This window comes from Magallana gigas, chromosome 4 (assembly GCF_963853765.1).
Source record: "Magallana gigas chromosome 4, xbMagGiga1.1, whole genome shotgun sequence".
Classification (NCBI taxonomy): Eukaryota; Metazoa; Mollusca; class Bivalvia; order Ostreida; family Ostreidae; genus Magallana; species Magallana gigas.
Genome location: NC_088856.1, coordinates 40289604 through 40316655, shown reverse-complemented (window position 1 = coordinate 40316655; position 27052 = coordinate 40289604). Strand labels below are relative to the sequence as shown.

At 33.2% G+C, this 27052-nt stretch overlaps 4 protein-coding genes across 6 annotated transcripts in view; 2 read left to right on the top strand and 2 right to left on the bottom strand.

Moving 5' to 3' along the window:
• The window catches only part of LOC105347601 (inhibitor of nuclear factor kappa-B kinase subunit epsilon), a 384423-nt gene that overhangs the window by 309295 nt on the left and 48076 nt on the right, over positions 1-27052 (top strand). The window lies entirely within an intron of this gene.
• On the top strand, positions 2825-5452 carry LOC136274794 (E3 ubiquitin-protein ligase TRIM71-like). The gene is made up of 2 exons (XM_066082441.1): positions 2825-2920; positions 3524-5452. Exon 2 carries the CDS (start codon positions 3524-3526, stop codon positions 5246-5248), a length of 1725 nt encoding a protein of 574 aa, XP_065938513.1. The 5' UTR covers positions 2825-2920; the 3' UTR covers positions 5249-5452.
• Positions 11288-15241, bottom strand: LOC117682976 (MAM domain-containing glycosylphosphatidylinositol anchor protein 2-like). The gene is made up of 6 exons (XM_066082447.1): positions 14926-15241; positions 14028-14082; positions 12723-12811; positions 12457-12583; positions 11680-11858; positions 11288-11541 (listed from the first exon to the last, which is right to left on the bottom strand). Exons 1-6 carry the CDS (start codon positions 15223-15225, stop codon positions 11461-11463), a joined length of 831 nt encoding a protein of 276 aa, XP_065938519.1. The 5' UTR covers positions 15226-15241; the 3' UTR covers positions 11288-11460.
• Positions 18189-26786, bottom strand: LOC105347618 (MAM domain-containing glycosylphosphatidylinositol anchor protein 1). The gene is made up of 6 exons (XM_066082449.1): positions 26378-26786; positions 21799-21853; positions 21497-21582; positions 21093-21219; positions 19542-19720; positions 18189-18592 (listed from the first exon to the last, which is right to left on the bottom strand). The coding sequence occupies exons 1-6, from the start codon at positions 26672-26674 to the stop codon at positions 18506-18508; spliced, it is 831 nt and encodes a 276-aa protein (XP_065938521.1). The 5' UTR covers positions 26675-26786; the 3' UTR covers positions 18189-18505.

The window sequence follows — 27052 nt, the reverse complement described above, 5'->3', positions numbered from 1 at the left end:
ATTTACACGTTTTTCAGAATCAAAATATGAGGGCTTGCGAAGAGAAGTGGATGTAGGCTATGCCTGTCCACTTCTCAAAAGAGAATATGAGAAACCCAGCCAATATTGTATGAGAAGTCACATCGTTCATCAATTAAAAACACCGAATTACCGCCCATGTTTCCTTATTAATTACCCAAGGAATTGTATTTCAAATAAACCAGCTTTCTTTTAAAATTAAGATTAAGACGAAGTGTCCTTTTATCCTACCTAATACATGTGCGTACAATATAGGATGAATCTAACGTTAAGCAGTTAAGAGAAATTTGCGAAAAACCAACCGTTCAGATGGTGCATCAAAATTACTCGATTCAGGGACGTATAACTGTTGAAAGTCGGACCCTTCTCTACTAGTATATACGTTAAAATTTAAAAGCCTGACCTAAGAGATGAGTGTCATATGCGAGATGCTGTTCAATGCTGATGTTTTATTAATCACCAGTCAATCTGATGCCCCTTATTTCCTCGCTGCATCCTACCGACCGACACTTCTTATCTCCCTCTAATGAAGAGCAAAATTAATATTTAAAATGGCGCGAAATTTATCAACGGGATGAACTGCATTACACACATGGGGATCACAACCTGTGACCGGGGGGGGGGGGAGCACCTTTTTTGGCAGAGATGTAAATAATGGATGAGTCAAACAATATTTTACATGTACAGACCTACTACAGGCGCGGATTTTAAGGTGCGTCCTGGTAAGGAAAATGCGTGGATCCTGTTGTAAGAATCCATTTTAGTTATGATCTCCGTGCGCTTTGGGTTTTTTTTTTTGGAAACAAATAATTTTACATGTACCAATAAGTGTGCACGTGAGCGTTCATCGCTAATTTTTAAAATAATATACAAATCTGTCAAAATCAAAAATCTACAATTTCTCCTTTTTCTAGTCTTTATCTTAAATGTTATTGAATTATAAAGGTTTGAAGGGATTTCATTGATGTTTAAACACCAACAACGGAAACATTCTTGACTTAACAGAATTTTGTTAAAAATGTACCATTTAAAAAAAAGCTTGTAGATGTAATACATGTAATCCCTTTAGGTTACTTCTTCCCACGTCAAGAGTTTCTGTAGAGCAACTCTCGCCTTCAGAAGATGTTTATGATTAAAACTTAAAAAGAATTTTGAAGAAAATCTTAAAAGTCCATTAGCTATCTATAGAAAGTTTGAAAGAAAGTTAAAGATCTTACCTTTTTGTGGCAAGTTACTTCTGTTCTGCGTGCGGCAACGCCCTCCGCGTTCGGAAAAGCCGTGTGATGGGAATGTTTACAAAATTCCATAGAAACTATATATTCACATGGTAAACAGAAACGTAGTATTAATAATATGGAATTCGTTTATGGAATTATGTTGTGGAAATGTTTATTTGCTTAATTGTATTTTACGTCCATCTCGAAGTAAGATGAGCGATAAGCATGCTAGGTTGCAGATTTTTTGTCCTGGATGTCTATATATGACCGATGGGTTAGCGCTCACTGCTACGAAAATTGGTTCTGCTTGCAGGTCTAGCGTTCAAAATACATTTTATTGTATTGTTTATAACCAAGAAAAATACGATTCATAGGCTTAACATATATATACATAAATAAAGTAAACAAACATATGTATACATTTTTTTAAAAACACCACAATCTTGCATTAGACTGTGTGTGCACATAGCAGTGTGCAAAATGTTCATTACAAAAGTAAACAGGATAATGAAGAGTATATTCTCAAAACAAAAACAATAATTGTATTTTTATCGTAATTTTGAGCATTTATATACTAGGTATTTTACCAAATTGCACAACTCTTTGATATTCTTTGTTGAAAGTAATTGAATAGGTTTACATGCAGGCGGAAAGCTTTTCATTTTAATTTTGATTCATTTTAATATTTTTTTTTACATACAACTTTCGTATCTCCTTATAAAATGGACATATTGATGAAATGAAACTCGTCTTCAATCTGTGATAGTGAACATAGTTTACAAACTCTCTCATTTCTATGGATATTAGAAAATCTGCCACGCTCAATCTCAAGTTGATATTGGTTTTGTTAAATATTCTTGTACTTAAAAATTACTACATAAGTGCTTATACATTATACATTATGGGGAATGTTCAAAGTAGCCATGATCTTCTTGTATAAACATATCGGTCATACAGAGCAGTAGTTCATATCTACATGTAATAATACATTATAATTTACATATCTGCATTATGTTTAAAATATTATAAGATATTTTTTTCACCGGCTAATTTTCTTAATGACATTAGTTATAATTATCATAAATATATTTTTATATAATAAATACATTTTCAGACGTCTTCGCACTTATGTGCGTACGTGCAGCTATTATACATGTCTATGGTACTACATGTTATTAATTGGCAAATATACCAGTATACATTTTACATGTAAATGCACCTTTAGTTATATTTACAGATGGTATTTGACTTGCATAAACAAAACAATAATTTGATATATTCTTTTAGCACTGTATCTTTTTTCCGCATTTTTAAAATTATAATATATTACTTACGCTTGGTTCACAAACTTATTTGCTTTACTTATTAATCGATTACTGATGATTTACAGAAAGGGAAAACAAAAAGTCAGAATCAGGTTCGTTTTATGAATTCAAATTAAAGAAGTACCTCGTACCCTAGTCTGATTACCCCCCCCCCCCCCCTTATTCATACACTCTTCTGTACGAGTAAAGAGAAGGGGCTTGTTTTAATCAGACTGCTCGTACATATATACCCGTATCACATAGATAGGCCGGAAGGTTTAAATCTAATTTTAGCTCAACCAGGAAGTAAATTACACAAGTCTCGTATTTTCTCCCTCTGATCTCAGGGCGTCACTAGGTTACCTTGCTACAGAACTAAAGGTAAATTAGAATCATATTATAATTTGTTTGATACAAAAACAGTCATAACTATTTCCGATCATGACGGTACAGAAGTTAACATATTTCCTAGCGTAATATTGTCATTGTACTAAACCGAAAGTAGTGACCATTTTCATTGGTATATATTGCCATGGTCAGATATCAAGTTTTATCATATTCATCCATTTGTTTTGCACCTGTTAATAAAACAACAACAACAAATAATTGATTTGAAAAGGGAAGCTATTTACCTTATGATAAACCGGCATTATATTTTTTGCTCATTATTATACAAATATTAGACATCTACAAAAAATCCCGGATTCACATAATTAAGATAGAAAAGTTGATAATACGGAATAGACAAATAAATTGTCTCTACCTCAAAGTGTGACATTACAGTGTATACCTGTATGTCAATTCTACATGTATCTGCTGAAGATTATACTTACTACATGCATATCGATTTGAGTACCTGTATGTTTGTAAAGGGGGGGGTGTAGATGGGTCCTAAATTCAGAGTTTTTAATGATCTTTAATAACAAATACACTTAATCAAATACATATAGCCTCAACTAACTTTTAGGCACTTTTACCATTTAGATGGCACTATCTGAATCCCAAATACCACCCGACGCCCAGCATTATTTGGTGTGTGGCACTGAAGACTGTGAGAAGAACTGCCAGTTTTACTGCAATGACTGTCACCTACGAATGTGTGAACTATGCATGGGTGAACATCAGAAAAATAAGAAAACCAAGAACCATGAAGTGGTCCATTATAAACAACGCAAACGTCGAATTCCTGTAGTGAAATGCAAGATCCACCCAACAAAAGACATAGATCTTCTCTGTGAGGAATGCCAGATTCCCCTTTGTTCTAAATGCACAGCCACAAAAGAACATCGCGGACATATTTTTACTGATCTAGAAATTGTCTTTGCTGAAAAGGTATCGCAATATCAAGAGGAAATTGACAAAATTCAAAATTATTTTGAGCCAGTTTCTCAAGACGTGAAAATAGAAATTGCTGGAGATGTCACAGAAATAAAGAAGATCATGGAAGGTATAAGAACAGCAATGAAGGCTGAAGCTGAGTTTGTTAAAAGAATGGTAGATGCAGTCACATCAGATAAAATAGAACAAGTCAATAAAATAGAACAGTCATTATTGCAAACATTAAACGGCCAAAACCAAGAAATAGATGACTTCATCAACTACCTTAATGATTTGATCCAAACATATTATGGTTACCTATCTCCCTCAAAAATAGAAAATTTAACATTATCTCTTAAATCAAAAAGCCTTAAAATTCGACCCGTGCCAGAGACATCCAAACCAGTCCCACCCGTATTTACTGCTGGTCAACATAGCAAGGAAGATGTCGCCAAACTACTGGGTAGAATAACTGTTCCTAACACTAAACCAGAGAACAGAAAAATAAAGCCCATGGAGACTGCCTCTACACAGTTGAAACCTACAGGGAAACAGAAGAAACAAAACAGAGAGAAATCTGACGTGAAACAAACACTGTGTCTGTCTTCCTCTGTCACCAAGGTCAGGGAGTACACAGTACCAGGATTTAATGGAGTATTTCATATATCACTGGATAAATCAGGCAGACTCTGGGTCAGTGATGGAACTGGTAAACTTATCCAAACAGATCTACAGGGGAATCAGCTACAGAAGATACAAACCAGTGGTGGATATGGCTATCACACAGTCACACAGGACGGGGATCTGATCTATACAGACAACCGCAACAAAGTCATCAATAGGATAACACCGGATAATACAATCACTGAATTCATTAAAACAGGAGACTGGGAACCACTCAGTATACACTCCTCCCACATCAACGGGGACATACTGGTGGGGATGATAAAGTATAGAAAGGCTAAAGTTACCAGGTACAACAAGACAGGGACAGAAATACAGAACATACAGAGAAACAACAACGGACAGGCACTGTATAGGTATCCACACTACGTCACAGAAAACATCAATGGTGATGTCTGTGTATCAGACTATGACAATGCTGTAGTGGTGGTGGATAAATCAGGACAACACAGGTTCTCCTACACAGGTCAGGGGTCATTGTTTTATCCCTATGGAAAATGTACCAATGTACTCGGTCACATCCTGGTGTGTTTTAGTATCAGTAACACAGTTCATTTCCTGGATCAGGACGGTCGGTTCTTAATGTCTTTACTACCTACAGAACAACAAGGGGTAGAGGATCCCCGTAGTGTGTGTGTGGATGATGAGAACAATCTCTGGGTGGGACAAATCACCAGGACAGTAACAGTGTACAAGTATCTACAGTGAACATTATACATGTATGTCCATACAATAATTATGTACTGTGTATATGTTGTGAGACAATGTAACAACAACACCGAGATTGTGTACAATTACCGGTATCTACAGTGTTCAATGTAAATATGAACATGTTTATTCGTAATTTTAATCACTGTAATGGATTATTATCATTGCTGATGAATTAACAAATAAATATGCATATATTGCCAATTTTTTTTAATAGCTATTGAAAACTGCCTGACTAAATTTTGACAATGAAAAACTATTAAAATGACTTTTATGACTTTTATTAAAAATGATTGTAAATGATGTTATCGAACAATGATTGAATTATTGGGAATATTTTTCAAATAATATTTTAAACAATGACATTTTAAAAATCAAATATTATTCATAAGCACTGATCGCTAAATAATAACAGATACTTCCTTTTTACCTGTACTAATCTTATCAGGCGGAGTCAGAGGGGGGTGTACCCGGCGCATCTCCCCCTTCTAAAATTGTCAAAATAAAGTTAAAATATACTCCTTCGATCAAACAGAATGTAAAGCTTGCGAGTCCTAAATATGAACTTTTTGGAAACTTATGGGATATTTCTACATGTACATTACACTGATATCAACAGTGAGTATAAAATAAAAATATCCGTGTGAAACGTAAATAGAAAGTCCATTTTAAATCCCCTTTCCTTTGAGTTTAATTGTGACCAGTCATTCGGCTTTAAGTAATTTGTCATACTAGTTAGTGTTAAAACAACTCTTCCCAATATGTTTTGTACAATACAAGCTGGCATAGTTATCTTTGTTTCAACTTCATAAACTTTGAACTTGATTTTTTTAAACTGATTAATTTACATCCATTCATAAGAAAAATTAAAGTAAACAGATATGTTTCATATATTTTTGCATGGCGGAGGGATTTGCTGGAATTGTGCAGGTATTATATTGACAATCGTTTAAAAAATTAAAAATCGTCCCCTTGGCCCCCATCAGGGTTGCTCAGACCCTTTGCCTAAAACTGGAGCCCCCTCCAACTTCAAATTAAATCCTGGATCTGCCCTCTGCTAGTAATTTTCTAAAGAATGTTGAGAAAAACAGATTACAAGAGGACATATCACTATCACAACAGTGTGACTTTAAATACTTCATTCAGTTTATACCCTATTATACTTAATATTCAAAATAAAGGGACTTTCATGGGCTTTCCTATGGATCAACAAAGCCCCCCCCCCCCCTTTAAGGCTCCTGGGGTCCCTGTTTACAACTGATGCCCCCTTTAACTTCAAATCCTTGATCCACCCCTGTTTTATATTTCAAGATTAAAAAAAAAATAACAGGATAATTAGCTTTATATAAAAGCACCGTGGTTACCCTACCCCCCCCCCTCCCTCCCCCACGTATTAGTAGTTTGAGGAATGGCGAGAACGGGTTTCCTTTTTAAATTTATTCATTCATTTTTTCCCTTGCTATTCAAGGTTTCGGACAAGTTAGAACTTGTGTCCTCCTACCGTTGGAACATGTAACTGCCGTGCGATTCACATCGATTCTCTTTGATCATCATTGAGGGCGCTTGTGTACTGACACGTTACAAGGAGATACACCGATAAGACACCCCCTCCCCAACTTTCAATTTCCTTCAAACGTCAATCAGTAAGATTATTGTTTTATATGCATGTAAGTACATGTACATGTAAAAAGCCCATGAGTTCTCGAATATGTTTTCAAATATCTCAATGAGTTAATTAAATCAGTATATATTGATTTGGTAACACAAGTCTCCGGTATATACTGCGTGTACTGCCAAGGTCCTTGTTGATCACAAGAATTCTAAAATAAAGTTTCATGTAGAAATGTACAATCATTTCAAATCAATTATCAAATGAAACCCGAGGTTACATGAATTATAATGTATAGGCTAGTGTAAGTTCTACAGTATTACCGCTGCGGAGAGATACCAATAGTTTGTTGATTCATTCTATATCTGGGCACACTTGCAAATTCTCCAACATGAACGAAATCAAAGACGCATTCCTCTATGTTCTCAAAATATACTCTATTTAAGGGGGATTTGCAGACATCGGATACGAATGAAAACATTTCTTGAACTGACTTGTTTCTGCCCGACACTGGCATAAATGTTGCCAAACGAATATGCAGTCTTACATGTCATTTCGTTTGAAAAGTATGCATACAAGAACAAGACAATGCCTTTTTAATCAGTCAGAACAGTTGCCGAACTGCGCAGCTACAGACATATTTTGAAGATTTAAAAATCTAAAAAAAAAATATGAAGAAGGTTCATTGGTGTCCTCTCTACGGTTAACAAATTGATGTCTACGGGGATTTTGTATTGCAGCAGACCCGGATGATAACATTGAAAAATGAGATATTCCGAGTGATCTCCAAATGGAGAAAAGATCTAGATGTAAACATTCCCCATTAAATCTCCGTAATAAATCTGTTTTTGTTCCTGTATCGCGCACGTAAATGTTTTAGAATGAAAAATGATAATTTTTCCTTTCCATGAATTTCAATTGGACATTTTGCACAGGTATATGTATTTCTATTAATTAAAAACTCAGCCAAATGTGCTGCATAAATATCTTAGGACAGACTTATAGAATACTAATCAAACACTTTTTATAGAAAAGGCAGATTTATGGTACAAATAAAGAAAAAATCCGGAAGATTTCGAGTTATCGAACATGATTGAGAACCAGAGGTATTTACATATGTATATTAATATATATTGAAAAATATTATTTAGAACTGTTGGTAAATTAAAGATCGAATGAGCCAGGTATTCCCATTCAGGTAAATGTATACAGGCAACTTCGCCACATATGATCCACATGTGAGTGTTCATATGATTCTCATATGATCTGCCACATATGATACTCATATGATTCGATATGCATATGATGCACATATGATACACATATGATTCACATATGATTCTCATGTGAAAGGCAATACATATGAGAATCATATGTGGCGAAATTGCCTATGTACATGTACTTCATTGTACAATTTTGTTCATCTTTTATCAAAGTGCTCTTAAAATCCAAATCCAAAATCGATATATCTTACAAACATGGCATAATGTAAAAAAGAAAAAAAAGTTTATTATGGTAAGACACAACAATAAGTTTTTTTTTTTTTTAAAGAATTAACAATTTAGGCCAACTATGTATAAACTTAACACAATTTAAAAAAAAATATCGTAATCATTTGTTAATAATTTATTAATCAATGTAGCTTACAAAACTCACACTTAATAGCAGCTTCTGTTCGTATGAAGCTTCAGAGTAAATACTTGAGTTGTTCTAGACAGTCACGTGTCAGGGCAATCCAACTTCTAATTTCCCTGTCATTGTCATATTTTTCATTTCACCTCACACGTGCATCTCACCATTTTGGAAACCACGTGAATTCTCAATCGTATGAAAAATTCAGAGGACGAGCTTATTAGGTAACCAAAAGATTATTTCTAAATCGATTTATATCAAACCTTTAATAGTTTTTAAAATTAAAAAAAGTATAACATGTATTACGTGTTACTGCAAATTGAAAAAAAAAAAACTAACATAGAAAGAAACCGGTAAACATTCAGGATAATTTATGTAGCTTTACGAGAGTTGATAAACAATAAGACCTGGCGGTGTTTTCTATATTACTACTTCTCCTTCGGCATATCAAACAATTTCTGGAGATATGCGAATCTCCTTACCTCCCTTACTATCATGCAAGTAATGTACATGTATTATAAAGACGTTTAAATTCTAATTAAAATAGGCGAATAAGATGGTTAAACTTATTTTGGTTTAATCGTAAAATACCAAAAAAAAATAAAAAAAAAAAATAAAAATAATAGATAAAAAAATGAAAAAATAAAAAAAATCAGTATTTTCCCATTTCATATATTACTTCCTTACATTACAGTCCCCGCAACCTTATTTTTTACAATCCTATCCTATCGTATCGTGCGTGTATACTGTTCTATCGTGCGTTAATCCTATCCTATCGTGCGTTAATCCTATCAGGTTTATCGTTCATTTTTATACCTGCGTAAACATTAACTTTTATGCAGTATAATTTGTTTTTATATGCATCATATTTTCACGATAACAAACGTATTTATGATATAATTTATATATAATTCAAACTGAGTTGAATTTTAATTGAACCTGTTATTGTTCGTGTGATATTTGTTTCGGGCTGAAATGTTCTTGGCAATCGGCCAGGGTGAGTGGTAATGAAAAGATTGTTAAAAAATCGTACGTGGAATATGTATCTGCGTAAATATTTATTTGATTTCTATGTAATATAATTCATTTTTAATGCATCATTATCTTATACAGAAGGAATGTATTAAACTTTCATGATAGATTTTATATTTTCTTTAAACAAGAGTTGGATTTTTATAATTGAACCCGCTATTGTTCGTGTGATTTGAACTCAGGCTGAAATATTCGCAGTGATCAGCTAGGGTGTTCGGTAATTATAAACAATGTTAACAATACAGACAATTTATTGGTTATTTAAGCTCATAATTTTAGTTTAAAAAATTAACTGGTCATTTTTATACATTTTATAAATGATGCAACAATGGTTAACAACTCGGCAATTGTTACTGAAAAGAAATTCCACGTAAATCTGTAATTGTACGTGTTCTTTCTCAAATTCTGCCATTATCAGTTTATTCGGGAAGATCGTTTAAAGCGATTATACGTTTATCATGAACATCGTGTATTCTTTCCTATCGTTTAACAATCCTATTTTATCGTCTGTGTATACTGTTCTATCGTGCGTTAATCCTATCCTATCGTGCGTGAATCCTATCCTTCGTTTATCTTGTAACAAATAACGTTGCGGGTATTTAAATCCATCAAGACTTAGTACCTATGATTCCCTTTAGTATTACGAACATTAATTGTATATTCATAGCTCTGTACAAACTGACAGGAGTGAAATCTGCGCGTTCCGTTTATTATCCGATCGAATTTGGTAAGGTTTTTTCGATTGGGTCGCTTTCAATTCTATTAGCTACGCCATGCATAAACAATACCCGCACCTTAACCACAAACTTTCTTATTGGTGGATGCAGCTTACCGCTGGTTCGCTGACTGTCGGAGTTGGGGCATTTGTCGTATAGTTGTGACAATACATACATTCGGTGCATATATAGCTGTACATAGCTCTAGGAAAAAAAAATATGGGTTTGAATTACATATGTACATGGCAATATATTATGTACAGTGCATACTTACGAAAAACTTGCAATTCACGGCGCATGAATGATGCTAGTTTTGAACAGATGAAATTAAATTTCCATTCGTTAGCTCTGCAAGATTTTGAGAAGATTTTGGTATTTAATTTCAGCAGATTTACAATAACTAGTTAGAGTAATTTTCCCTTATTGTAACGTCAAAGTTCAAGTCGGTCAAGGGTCGTGTGTTTTAGCCTGTTTCCCTGGCCTATCCATAATGCTCCGCAACAGTAGCATTATGGGTAGGCCAGGGAAACAGGCTAAAAATAGTCTCGTTCAACTAGACGTCGGAGTTTTACAGAGACAGCCTAGCGTCTGGTTGAACGAGACTAGGCTAAAACGGTATTTTTGGAACTGCATTGTGGGTCGAAATTTACTGACGCCCAAAAAAATCTTTCGAAATCGATTGTGACGTCACTCGAAAGGACGATAACTCCGTCAGTCTTATGTAATGGAACTACGTTGTGTCAGCAGTTTATACTTACAATGCATGTACATAGTCCATATAGTCTTTAATTATTTTTATCTTTAAGATAATCTTGTTCTCGTGAGAGTGTGAAATGGGAAATCATATTTACAGGGAACTGCTGGTCCGATAAAAAAAAGGTATTACTGGTCTGAGTTACTGACGCCAATAAAATCCTTTGAATCAATGTGCAACTACATGTAGTCCGAATTTTTTCTATTTATACACGCCTTGCCGGTAGAGCTCGCTTCGCTCGGTAATATATTCGTCAAAATACTGAACAAACGACTAAAAGATAATTGATACGTTTACCATAATGTTTAATTTGGGTTACCTTTGCTTATCAGAACCTACATGAACATGCATCAACTCCAACAGACAATATACTTCAACAACAACAACAGCCACAACAAATAACAACTTTGAAAGTCTTGGGGACCATTTTCATGTACAAATTTAACGATATTCAGTCAATGTGCCTCTGTTAACAGGGATATGGCCACAGCTCAAACAGATCTACCGCAATGTCGGCCGCATTTCCATCTCTCTTAGCCGTGATCAAAATCTGAAATCCAAAAGTACATAGCGCCTAAAAAAATTAGTCTCATATCGGAGGAAATTCAGAAACACGAAATAGCGCTCTCTCTCTCTCTCTCTCTCTCTCTCTCTCTCTCTCTCTCTCTCTCTCTCTCTCTCTCTGTACCTTAGTTTGAGAATCGAGTTTGAGATCAATTCCGGGAACTTGTATCCAGACGTCGCCCTGGTTTCCGCTCCTCGTCCACTTGGTTACCGCTGACTGAGTTCCGTTCTGTGTGGACACCGTCAAATCCCCCATTTGACTCCCGGACATGTGATAATAGAATGTCAGGCAATATGATCGTGCTGCAAGATATTTTCAACTGTACATCTCAAGAATATGTTCTCTATTTGTTGAGAAAACTAATTGTGATTCACAGCTCTATTGAAACTAAAATATACAAGATCCATTTGTACGACACAAGTTTATCGATCGATCGAAACCTTCAGCAAACTTCTTAATACTACATTGATTTATTGTCGATAAAATATGTTTTAATTTGGGTTTGAAGGAATGAATTACATGTACATTATAATAGTACAAACTGAATTAGTAATTTATCAAAATACTAATATCTAGTATAAACCTTGGATTATAAAACAAATGAAAATAAACGGTGTTGTTCGTTGCAATGCAATATAAGGAGTTTTAATTACAAAGTTTGTTTGAAACTTTTACATGTACTTATAAATAAAACATGACGCATATATATGATTCTATTTCATAATTGTGATCGAACAAGTCAATAGAACGTTGAACACAGAAAGTAATTATGAAAATTACAATCCTTGAACACCTAGAGAAGGATCAATATTAAAAGAAAAATTTTCACGTAATAAAGTCATACAAGAAACACATATTTGACCCCCCCCCCCCCTTTTTCTTTGCATGCAGAGAACAAACCTGTAAAGACTTTGGAACTAATCATTGTTACCACTTCGTTACGCTTCATTGGGGCAGAGTCCATGTATTTGTAGAAACTACCAAATCTGGCTGCATTTGGTCCGGTAGTGCCAGTGTTTGTCGGGCCCTGTAAAAGTCATATTTATGAATTAAAATGTATTTCCTCCCAACAAAACAATTTGTTGACTAAAAATTCTCAGTTGAAAGGTTACAGTGCCATGTACAAAAAGAGTTGCAACTCTAAAACATGTTTTTATAATGTTTACCGTGTTTCGTATCCAGTCACCATCATCATCTGCTAGATCCTCCGTCAGAAAACAAGACACCTCGGGGTCAGCCTCAAAGTCACAGTAATCTTCATTACAGAAATTGTGTAACATTAGATTTGAGTGTGTTGTAAAAATGATAAGTAATAAGATTTAGACGGGGGTAAATATTGTCGACTTTTGAATACGACATATGCTGCATGTCTGGTAAATTTAGCAATTATGGTCTTGTTTTTTTTTTTTTTGTTTTTTTTTTTGCATTTTTACGAAAACGATCACGTTCGAATTCGTTGCAAATAGAAATCACAAACCACGAGAGATTATTTTAATCACATGTTCTAATCATGTTTAATGTGTTAATAACTATTTTATCGGGAAATAATTCAAGGTATACGTTTAATCTGAAAAAAAATATATATATATATATTGTGTGTTATAGACCTATCATGGTAGTGCTATTTTTCACTATCAAAAAAGTATGTTAATGACCTATTTTTGGATTTAATGGCCATTTTTGTTGTTGAAAAGTTCAGTAAAATCCCTAAAAATTTTACACTATGATTTAGATTTTCTTAATTGTGAAAATAATACAAATTACAACATTTTTTTTTTTTAAATTCAGTTTATGAATGATAGTGACGCGAAATAGATACAAAGCATCAAGTTTTCATTCACAATTTTTATAAATATTCCTGTCCGAATTCCCTCTATCAGTTTTCAAATATCTACCCATTTTTGATCTAAAAAAAATACTGAATGATGATAATACTAAATCGTTTATAGTATTTAACTAATCATATTCACCTTACTCTGCTGGCATTAAATTTATATGTTGTCAATGATCAAAATTTTGAGATATGGTGCGTTCTATCGTTTTTAAGCATTTTTTAATATTTTTATAGTGCGTGCCACACGGTTATCTAAATGAAAAAGTGTGATAAAACCAACAAAAAGTATTCAAAGTTATTTTGACTAACATATAAAATCTTAACTTATTTTAAAGGTCTAATGACCACAACTGATAGAAAAAAATTAAATTATTTATAAAATATGAAGTCAATGGCTACCGAAGTTATACTTGTACATGAATGTACATAAAATGGGTTGGAACAGTTGTTTTATAAACCACTATTTAATCATTAGATGTATTAGCCAATCAGATTGTTGGTTACAAACATGCAAAACTCCTAACGTGATTGTAACAGAAATACACATGTATCATCATCACATCATCATCACAGTGTTACATCAAAAATCCATCGTATATTGAGCTAAACATGTGATAAAAGTAAATATGCTACATACCGTGAGCAACGCATCTCTCCAATGCACGGTCGTAAAACTGCCCCGCTGCACATTCCTATAGCAGAACAAACATTTATTTTCCAGGTTCGAGCACATTTGCTTCTCATTTTCTTAAACTGCTAAGGTATTTTGATCATTTTCCTGTTTCCAATATTGTTATATAATTTCTAATCTGAAGATTTAATAAATAGAAAAGCTAATGTATTGATAATTGAATAAATTTGAAAAATCCGGGTTTGTCATTCTTCCCACTTATTTTTTAATAGATTGAACTATTGAAAATAATAAAATTTGTAATTGTTTGAAAAATCGTATTCTAAATACGCTATGAAAAGTAAGTCTCTATATATAAGTTATCTTTAGCTAAATACAATGCATTGTTGTTGTGTTTTTTTTTTCTTAATGAGAATCACGTTAAAAAATCTTCAGTTATCCTTAATTACAAGAACTATTTTTTCTTGTTTATTTAGGCCTTTGTTCCGCAAAAAATAAAGTCCTTTTTAGATTGTAACTTTTGATTCCTGTTTTTATACAAGTTATAACAATAACAACTATTGTAAAAAAAAAAAAGGGGGGGGGGGTACGCTCATTTAGTTTCCTTACAACTTGATATTATGGACCTTAAATCGAATATACTTTTGAAATGTTGATAAGTCAGAAATCAGACCAGATATTACGGTTGAAATAAAAAAGAGTAAAAGAAAAAAAAACAATAATACATGTTATTTTCTCAAAGAACCTAGTAGTAGTACAAATACAAAAGCCATCTATTCTCCATGAACGACCGACCTCTTCTCTTCTCTAAATAGAATATGCCATACACCTATACATCTAATAGTATAAACGACATAAGCCCTCCCCCCTCCCCAATCCCGGTTAATAAATAAAATATCCTTACGATCTGAAATCGTTGACAGGTCGTTGACACGTCCTGTTCGGTGTACAAGGAGTCCCAGCCTCGAATTAGACGACAATAGGTCCCGCAGACGTCTATGGCGTTACACTCAATGTTAGACATACAGTTAGTGATGCACGCAACGCTGAGATAGTTTAGAAACTCCGTAGATACATTGGATATGATTTGAATTGCGTTTGGCACAGCAACATCTTTCGTATACCGGAAATTCTCACAATGTTCTGTTCCGTAAAATATAGAGAATAACAACAAAATAATAACTTTCTGTGCCATGGTGAACATGCAGGTAACTGAACGTTTTAAGATATTTTTGTATCGAGAATTTAAGGCACGTATACTTTGATAAATAATTTACAAGTTGATGATGACGACTATGAAATCTATTCGAAATATGACGCTAGGTATCTTCCCTCTACACGATAGATCTGAGTATTTGATACACATTCCACCATGTTCGGATGACGCCATGGTCAAATTCCAATCTTGGAATCAATGTAACAAAAGAGCTCGATTACTGAAACCAGGAAATGTAATCAGGACTTTATAATTTTTGTTTAATTCTCTATTGCATTGACCTTAAAAAAAGTTACGGGATGAAAGCCTTTTACAACACTGTGACAGCAGCCAAAAGAAAAATACATACAATATTTAATACACTTTATTCGTTATGGACTGATTTATTCAAGATTAAGGTCAGACGCGACCTACCTTCCATTTTCTCTATTTTTTCCTATCTTCAAAATGTGAAGATTTCCACTTTGTAATTTCATAATTATATTTTTATCTTATATGATTCTTTTTTAAATTCAAGTTGTACAATTGAAAATGTATAGTACGACAGTATTTATAAACATTTAAATGCATTTTGCATGCTATTTCAAGGAAAATTCGAAATATTCTAGCTCCGGAAAGAGCCCGGTAATGCACCTTGAAACCTTGAGAATTAACAGGTTTAAATGTTAAGATTAAGGAATAAAAATGAATGAAAATTATATGAAATTAAGGAACGTCTCGTGTGTCCTTTAACTACGATATAAAAAAAATGCATTGGTTTCTAAAATCATCTCTTTTCTTGACCATATTCTTAAATCTCATATCAGTATGTGAGTATTATAACATTAATAAGAGATTATTACCATAACTGAGACTATATTAAAATTACTGTAAAAATCAATTGCCTTTAGTGAAACTTCTAATTGATCACCATATCGTCATCAAACTACTCTTTGTATGAGGTTAATGACATGTTATATCATTCAATTTTCTCGTTAAAATTTAATTGTCAATCAATGAGTACAACTCTACATAAACCACGGCAATGCACTACGTGCTTTTAACGCGCACATTATTGGAAAATAAATATAAAAGTTTCCACTTGTTTCACTTAACATTTTTGCTGACGGTACACATATTGCGCAAAAATATTTCGTGGCCAATCATGTGAACGAAGCATGCCTTTTATACAACATTAGTACATTGTGCTTAATAATTTCCACAAAAAAATAGTGCATGGCCTTTTTATAAATATATTTTATAATATCTCTGATTTTGCTTTTACCACCTGTACCAATCTGTAACTCAGTATAACTTTGGCTCTCCTGTTTATTTAACAACATTTCTTGTAAGGAGATAAATCATCAAAGAGTTATCATTCTTTACCATGCTCAAATGTCGTAGCAAAAATTGTATTATACAATTGCATTTACTTTATTGTATAATACGTAAAAGTCGATTATCTGCCATAATCATAATTGTATGTTATTAACATGAAAGGTAAATAAAAGAATGAATTTGAAACTTCTATTTGAAAATGTTTATGTCTAATATGTATGATTTGAAAGCAAAGGCCCCTTGGCCACGTGTCTTACGTGAGCAACAGCGTCTTAAAATATATTAGTACGAGCACATTATATTAACTACTATATTTTTATCTTATACAATACATCCGATTCTCATAATTATCGCACATTGTAATATGAGTCTCAAAAACATTTTTTTTCCTTTAAAGCATTTTTAAACTATAATTTGTAAATGTGTACCTATCAATCTAAAGAAGGTATATTTTACAACAATTTTTTATTTATCTTCTTCAAACTGAATTTCTGTTCTCTTCAATTGTCAAACCATGACACTTTTTAATTACTTAAGTATGTTCAAGTTTAAATTTTGAGCTTCTTTAAACAGTCTAGACGGGACTCCCAAAACGGAGTTAACTCCCAAAACGGAGTCTTTGGCTCCATCATGCATTGCAGTAAAATGGCGTTTTTAATATAAACAACGTGCGAGTTATGCCCCTTAGTTCTAAATAAATCTCTAAAATTGACCAAAATCACGACAAAAAATAATTCTAAACTTTCAAAAACATTTCTGAACGTATATGTGTCATATTAATGTCATATGTTTATAACCATTTACTTGTATTACGCAAGATTAATTTTTAAAATGAAAAATTCACCCATAACTTCGATCACGCACAACTATAACTATTTTGAAATTAATTGAATGCTTGTATATGTCTATTTATCATTTTTTGTTAAAAGTATAGTCTCATTTTAATGCTAAATGCTAATTCAATTATCTTGAATAATTATGTATTTAACATGGTTTCCTAACATCGCAAATGCTGCAAGCGATTATAATTGTTTTGATGTTAATTATCAGTTCTATGTAAAGATTTATTGTATCTAGAGTTTTTATTTTCTGGGATTCTTAACAACCAATCCTATTCTTATATACTAAAAAGACGTTTTTAATCATCGCTAGAGCAACCAGTTTTTGTTAATAATCAAGGCTTTTTTTTCGTTTACGCACTATTTCGTGCAAATACGATCGATAGTAAATTATATCCTGGGTCTTTTAAAACATGTTAGAAGTCTGCCAACACATGCAGCACTTTGCAGGACGATTTCTTGTTGACCCTATGTTTTCATCGAAAAATCGCCATATTTTGTACCAGTGCGCATGTGAAGACTCCCAAAACGGAGTCCAAAATGCTTGCAGAAGTTCTCTTCCGTTGACTCCGTTTTGGGAGTCCGTCTAGACTGTTAAAAATATTATTCCTTAAAGTCCTTAAATGCCCGTTTCTCATTGTCGTTCGTTTTTTTTTTCATCATTTAAATGGTAGAGTACGAGTTTTTTTTCTGAAAACTTCTTTTTTTATTCTTAAATGACTTAATATTTTCAATTATCTTGTCGTATAAATGTAATAAGCCTCAGAATTGCAATCCGTCTTTTTATTTGAACGTCAGCGGGAATGAATTAACAAGTTATACACATTGAAATGAGCATGATGTATCATTTGATAATAAATAAATATTTAAAGAGCAACACAAGTAAAGAAATAACCAAAAAATATGTAAATCGAAATGATGAAGAGTACATAAAATAGCTTTAAAACACTGGCATGTTGATCAATAGTACAACTTTATCCAGGGTGTTTCCCCCCTTAGGATCCAAACTCCTTTTAAACAATATAAAAAGTGTCATGTTTACGTCTTCTGCGGTTTATCGTCAAGTTGTTAACTTTGATTAACAGTACACTGTTTATTCATGAAGTCATCTTCTACGGGCATGCAAATTGCCAAAGTTCAACGTAATCGATCGCAGTATCGCCCGTGAAACTGGATCCTTTAGTAGCCTCGATGATAATCTAAAATACGGAGGAAAACACATTTATTGTAAGTTCAGTGATACTATCTAGTAACACTGTGCAGGATGATAATTGGTGGAAATGTGGAATTTGTCGCATCCACTTAAGATACAGTTTCGTAAAAGATGTATAAACATGTATCAAATGATAGACCAGTCTATTGCCACTTTTGTATTCCGTGTGTCTCGCATTACAGGGAAAGCAATTACATTTGAAAATTAATATAAAACTTTTGAAAAAAAAGGATTTCTAAAAATCCTACAGGAATTTCATTTCCTAAAGATTAAAAAATATTCCTCCTGGAATTAATTCAGACACCCAGTCTTAGAGCAAGAAATCCACTTCCTATCAAAATTTAAAAACACTGTATATGCTTTGTTCACAATCTATCGGAAGTTAAATTTCTATTGGAATTTCTTTAATTCTTATTTTCTTATGAGAAAAGTTACCTTTTCCTTTGAAATTCTTTTAATTTAAAGATAAAAATATAATCTAACAGATGAGTTACATATAAAAACAAAAACTGGTTATAAACATTGTAAACAGTGGTTTATTATATGACAAAGTTGCATTTTTCGAAACATTTCCCTTTGTCGGATAAAACAACTGTACATTTTTATGGACCAAGATTATTAATTGTTTTTATCTGACTCGTTTAATTTATGCCAAAGATTGCAGGACCAAAATTTCTGTCAAAAGATAAAAAAAATTATAAATATATATTTTTTTATCTTTCGAAAGACTTTTTGATCAGTTTTGGATATAAACAAGTCAGTCAAAAAATGTATCCATTTTTGGTCCACATATATACAAGATGGCCGGATAGCATAATTCCCTTTATTTATCCAGTATAGTGTTTTGAAGAGCAACATCTGTCACACTGGTAGTTTTTTTTTCGCAGTTGTAAAACTTTGGTTGTTGTAAAAACTCTTTGCCTTTAATTTCTTACTTTTGTTTGGGAGTCCAAAGGAAGGTTGACCCCAGAAAGATGGTGCCAGACGTTGCCTTGGTCACCAGACAATTTCCAGCGGTCAATGGCGGCGTTGTTTCCTTTTTGAGTTCTGATGGTGAGAGTGTTTATGGTGTCCCCATACATGTGGTAGTACATCGTTAGGCAGTAGGTTTTAGCTTGTTAAATGAAAGTTTAAAGTCACTGCACATTTATTGCGATTTTGAATAAGATACAAAAAAATCACCAGACAAGATTAAAATAGTTTCTCTTTTATACAAAGTTGATTGATTGGTATATTCATTATATATTTATTACCGGTTTTTTCCTTTCAAGACATATAATAGACATAACTGTATATGAAAGTATTTACATTTATGACTAAATAATACAATCAAATTTAATTATATCAATGCAATAAAAAAAGTAATCTACGCATCATTCCTCTTGAAAGATAAAATATCAAACCTTTCAATCGAGGCAGTAATGCCACTTCATTCTTGAAAGTAGGATGCTGCATTTACACATCCAAATTTTGTTTTATGTATCGGTAAAGTAGATTCAGATACATGTAACTGATTTCGTTGTTCAAGAACAATTATATATATACTCTTAATTATTTAAAAAAAAAATATTTTTCATCGGTATGAAAAACTGAAAATCTGTTCTGGTTATAATTACACACTAGACAGTTCAAAATTTGTTGTGAATAGATGCATGATATTCAGGCACGTAGCATCGGTTTTAAAGTAAGTGTGGTACCTAAAAAAAATTGCCAAACATAAAAAGGAAGACATTCTCAAAATCATGAACTATTCTTAATTCGTAGGGTGGGAAAAGTGTAGGGGCGAGTAGTAAATTCTTTATAACTTTATAACTTGTTACATACTCCCAAAAAGGGTGTGTTTGATGGGGGGGGGGGGGGGCATGATACATGTACTTCATTAATTTGTATGTAAATATCCGATAGATGTCTGCTGCGAAAACAGGGGAGGCAGAAGGCCCCATGGTTCCTGTCCCCCGCCCCGCCCTTTGATGCAACATGCCTGATATTATTTTCTTACCATTAAACCATGCTTAGTATTGTTAATAAGACCTTTTATTATCATTTAATCGAAAGTAAATCTACCAATAAATAAAACAACTGTTGCTTATATTTTTTAGACTTGTGGATAAAATAAAGTACTTTTGAAGAAACGTAAAGCTATCATTTGGAAAAAAATGTCCCAGAAATGGCAATCAAAATAACTATTCTCCTTTTTTGCTTAATATTTCAACCTCAGACTCTCTAACTAAAATCTAGAGATACAATTTGGAATACTTTAAACAATATTATACTTTAATTCGGAAAAAAATCAGATGATGCTTTAAAAGAATTTAAAATAAAACCTACAAAACTATTTTTTAATTTCATCTTAGTAAATTTACCTTTATTGACAGAAATCGAACTCCTCAATATATTTACAAACTGAATAATACGCTGACTGATATATTTTTATGTGTATAAATGATTTATAAAAATTATTGGAAAATAATGGCAGTGCAGTGTACCTTGAAATGTCTTTGAGCTCTCCAGTATTGCTCTATGTCCGGACGCAATTGTGGATGTTTCAATGTATTTGTAATGCAATCCATGGTATGCTGAGGTAGGACCCGTGCCTACGGATCCTGTCGAACCCTGTGTTAAATAAACCATTTTTATTAGAAAGGATTTGAAAATTGGTCATTTGTATCAATCACAAATATCTGATTGTTATTAATCAATCATAATGTTGTAAAGATTAACACAAAACAAAAACCTTAATTGCTGCATTCAGATAGTGTAGCCCCAATAAAGGTAATAATCATTGTTATTTGTTTCCAAATAACCCACCCACCTCCAACCTACTCCTTTATAAGCATGCTTTTAAAATAGGAACGCTTTGATATAATTCATAATTTTGTTAACTACCCACCGAAAGAATGGTCCAATCAAATTCGTCCGATAGACTCTCGGAGAGAAAACAAGCCGAGTCTGGATTACTCTCAAAGTCGCAATAATCTGAAATAAAGATAAGTCAAGATAGGAAATATAAAACAAGGAGTAAAGTAAAATTAAGCCTCTAGTCTATTGCAACGCTCAATGGTATATATATCATTGAGTGGCGTTGTATCATTTACGGTTAGTACACTTCTATCCTCTAAGTATGAAGATTTATTAAGGAAACTATTTCTTAGTTTGTGAAGAAATGACATTTGGATAATGTATAAGACTTACAGTGCTGAAGACAAGATTCGTTTTGTCTGTCATAAAAATATCCATCTTGGCACATCTGGAAAATGTACATTGTATAACATTAACTCAACAATTCATCAAAAAATCTTTTAAAACATTATACGAGGGTTGTTCGAAAAGTTTGCAGACGGTTTCAATTGTGAGCGGCCTGTGATATCAGTGAAACCTACCAATTTTAAACTTGACGTATTTTCTAATAAAAATGTAAAGGTTTGTTTTTTTAAAAGCACCATAATAATATACAGCTTAAATAGCATTAAAAGATATGTTTTATGGAGCAATTCAGTTTTTTGTAATTATTTGATATCTTATATTCATTTTTTCTTTTGAAATGTAATTGTAGCGTTTAAGTGAGTAAATATGCACTATATTTATGGAGGGTAATCGTGTTCAAAAATCCAGACATGTAAACTTGTAAATCCGAATATGCAATCGTGTTGATGTGTGAGCCTGAGCATGAAAATGTGCAATTCTGATCGTGTAACCTATAAAACTCGGGCATAAACACGTGTAAGATTTGACTCATTCCTTCGCATGATGCACATTTTGCAACTTTATTGTTTACATTAGTTAATTAAACCTTAAACTTTGCACACTTTCAATCCGTAGTTTCTGTGTTTGTAACTTCAGGCTCGGCAATAGCATATCTGACATGATGCAAATTGACAAATGTAAAGTCTACAAGTTTGTCGAATTTTGACATGACCTTATATGGCAAATGCCTTGGTGCGGGAAAAGACATGCCGTAACCGCCGGACCGGAATGAACGAAAAATAAACATAATATTCAGCTAAACTGTTGCAATAAGTTTTTAATGAACGACAACTTTTCTATCGAAAACACCGGTATTATTTTTGGAAAAAAAATTGAGGTATGATTGAAACTGGACCAAACAGGACGAGGTTCATGTAGAAAAAAAATCGTTGCCGATGTGACGAATGCGCTAATTTCCGTAATATAATTCTGATGGTATTATAAAAGGAAATGCCTAATATCTTATATCTCTAAAAAAAAAAAATTGACTTGTAATTTAAACTGGAATATAAGTAAATGCGTACTCTTTTCTAGAAATGAGACGGATCAAGAAATTTCCTAAGGGGGTAAATATATTTTGAGCGGCATGGGGTTCGAAGACCGCCGTGAGGTCCCATGTAACTCCATTGATTCTGAATTCTAAGAATTATGAGAGTGAATTTTTAACCGGGTTTCCGTTATTGAAATAGTAAAAATTGCAGACGGGCGAGTGGCTGTCAAAAAGGTACCCTTATTGTACCGATAACTCCTCGAACAGTTTTCAAGATATGAAGTTGTTCTTTTGCAGATCATTTATACATATATATCAGAAGTATGCAAATTGCTAGGATTTTGATTTCTGATCATTTATAAAAATATCAGCTGTTGAACTTAGTCATTTTTGGGCAAAAACATTGCATATAGAGTACCCCATTTTTACTCTTGTTATTTTTCTGAATTAGTTAGAATAAACGATCTGCAAGGATTTGGTAATTTTTCGCGGAAAATTTTGTTACTTTACATGTATTTATACTTTTTGTTGTTGTGTAAGTGAAAGATAAATAATAACACAATCTTCAATAATAATAAAAAAAACTAGCGCATATTTTTTGTGCGCCGTAAATTGAAGTTTTACTATGGGAGGCACTGTAGCTCAAAGATCGTCCATCTGTATTTTTAGACAGGGAGCTACAGACCTGCAGCTAGTTCACAAGTGGCTGTAAAGCTGTATTATACTAGCTCTCCAGAAAATTTCCATCAGCCAACTTCACAAAGTGAGTCTGTATTGAACCGACATTCAGGACGTCATACTCAATCCCGTAAAAATTGCTTAAAATAATTTTTAAAAAATGTAAATTTTTACCTGCATGATAGGCTTTTTTCCCTATATATTGCCGACAATGCAAAGAAACATTTCTTAAAATAATTTATACACATTTTAATTTCACGACAGTTAACCTTATCTTTGGAATTTTTATTCCTTTTTTTTTAAAGAGGGTGTCGCTTCTTATGTCTCATATTACCGGGTTATCACAATCTCAAAACCAATGTCTTTACATAGTTTGTTTTTCTTATCAATAACTTTGCAACTCAGCTGACGGACCCCGTGTAATTTTTCGCGTGGAGGGGGGGGGGGGGGGGTCTTGTCACAACTTTGTGGTAGCGATAAGGATGCATTTGGAGATATTTTCTTAATTCAGCCGAGGTATATACTTTAACAATTTGTTGCATGTACTCTAATAACAGTGGCGTCGGAAGCAAATTGAAAGGGGGGGCTAAACTAATCATGAAAAATATTGACAAGAATTCCCATAATCATGAAAATTCTAATCCGTGGGGGAGGGTATACCAATAACTCCAATCTTACCTGCCCAATCCCCCCCCCCCAAATCATGAAATTCCTAATCCGTGGTGGTGGTGGTGGGAGGGGGGGTGCTAGTATACATACTATGACTCTAATTTTCAATATAACTATTAATATTTCATTCTCTTTAAGGTCTTTTAAGGAACAATTTTGTTTGTTGCGAGGAAAAAGTAGGGGGGGGGGGGGGTTGAATCCTCCCTGTTGCTATGTTCCTAATGGTTAGGTCTAACTTGGCAAAAAAGTGGGGGGGGGGGGCTAAGTCCCCCCCGTAGCCCCCCCCCTTTCCCGGTTCAGACGCCTATGAATAAAAATGCGTATATATCTTTATACACGTGTATTCAAACAAAGTCTTTAAATGTAATTTTTTTCAGTTCTAAGAGGATATCTGAAGCCGATCGAAATCTTTACTCGCATCTTTTATACGTTCTCTTGATAAAATGTATACCAATCTCATAATTTAATTTTCCGAAAAATAAAACTCTATGAAATGTTGTTATCCAGAGATAATATGATTATAGGCTTACCTAATATATTTTTTTTATTTATTCCGTCCCTATTCCGGCGATTACGGCATGTCTTAACCTGCAGCTAGCCTTTTTCTATCAGTGACGTCACTGTTTCCATATAAGGTCATGTCAAAATTCGACAAACTTGTAGACTTTACATTTGTCAATTTGTATCATGTCAGATATGCTATTGCCGAGCCTGAAGTTACAAATGCAGAAACTACGGATTGAAAGTGTGCAAAGTTGAAGGTTTAATTAACTAATGTAAACAATAAAGTTGCAAAATGTGCATCATGCGAAGGAACTGAGTCAAATCTTACACGTGTTTATGCCCGAGTTTTATAGGTTACACGATCAGAATTACACATATTCATGCTCAGGCTCACACATCAACACGATTGCATATTCGGATTTACAAGTTTACATGTCTGGATTTTTGAACACGATTACCCTCCATATATATTTTGCATGACATTACAATAACATAAAAACTGCAATTTGTAGAAATTTTAATTAAATTGAATAATTTCCGACTGTTTTATTGCCGAATATGGATGGCCAACGCTTGAACATTTTGTCAAAAACGTTCAGGTCAAAGTTCATCTTGGAGCAATGGGCGGTCATTAAATTTTGTCTACGAGCAAAAAATTCAACGATGAAGACAAAAGGGTTCTTAGATGCTGCTTGATATGACCCACATAAGTCTAGAAAATTGGTTAACAAAAGGCATCAAAGGTTTAAAGATAGAAAGACTGATATTTATTATGACGAAAAAAGTCCCATTCCGCCCGGATTTTGCACCTATGGATTTCGCTTAATTTTTTCTCTAAAATTAGAACTGCTTGAAAAGAGATTTTTGGACCTAAATGATCTACGACACGCCCGAAAATACTTGTTAAACAAACGTGACAAGTTTATAATAAGATGCATTTTATAAGTGGATTACAGAGATTTGAAAAGTGTGTGGAACTGAAAGGTGTTTACTTCCGAAAAGAGTGATAGGTTTGCCTTCCAGTTTTTTGACGTTACCTGACTTCATTGAAATATGACATTGTGCTCCGTAAATTTAATTCATGTTAAATGAAAATCGCTGTAAAATTTGAAAGAAAAAAATATTAACATCATCTGATTTTTGAACATTTATTTTCAATTGATAATCATTTAATAAAACATACCAGTATGCCTTTTTTCAAAGTACACAGCAATGTTTCCGTAAATTACTACTTCCACGAACTTTCCTAACGACACTCGTATTTTTAATTGTTTTTGCGTTATTGTTTCTTTAATACTGATGAAATTCGAGATTCATTCGTAAATTCGTAAATTCGTACCTTTTTAAATATCTTTCAAAAGAGAGTTAACCCGACTTAAATTTTTTTTAAAGAAGAACAAAGAATTTTTTTAAGGCCAGAGAGCAAATTAAGTGCATAAAAATAAACCAAATGATAATTGAATCTTAAAATGCTTTTATTAAGAAGACTATCCAATCGACTAAAAGAGGCAAAATCGTCCATTTAAAAACTTTTTTTCAAGATTTTGTTAATTACATTAAAATAAAAAAGGTAATGTATTCATACAATGTCATATCTTATCAAACAAAACAGATTTTTTAGCAAAAGTGCATATTTATATTATTTATCAAAGATAATTTTAAATTGAAAGAGGCTAATTGTTTTACCATTTGGAATCGTTGACACACTCCTTCAGATACGTTTCCTGGCGTTAGGGGTGTCCAGCCTCTGATTAATCTACACTTCACATTTTCAGAACAGATGTCAATAGCGTTACATCGTATGTCTTTGGTACATCTTGAAGCACACACGCCAAATAATTCTTCTCTAGAGGTTCCTGGGTATGTTCCAATCACTTGAGCAGTGGCAAAGAAAGACACCTCACGTGAGAGGTCAAACTGAATACAGCCATGGATTAACTCAACAAAACCGACCATCATCGGCAAAGCTCTTAGAAATTTCATTCTGCTCCAGTATATGAGTTGTTGAGATGTGTTGTGGGCTGCATATAACAAATAGTGTTGATTGACCTACAGTGTACGGTTAAACCACACAGATGATTAAGCGATTCTCCGTTTGAGGATACGCTATTAAAAAGTTTCATTTTACATTAATACTACATAGGTTAGGTGCGTCTTTAGGGAGATATTATTTTGTATACAACATGTTTGATCTTTAAAATGCCCCCACAGGATCTACAGAAAAGCAGACAGAATGAATTATATATTACAATATCTTGCACCACTTTTGGATACGTATCAACTTAAAAAATAAAATTATATTACGCCAGATTTATTCGTCAAACACACTGATGATATATATGTGACTGTGGCTTGGCCCAG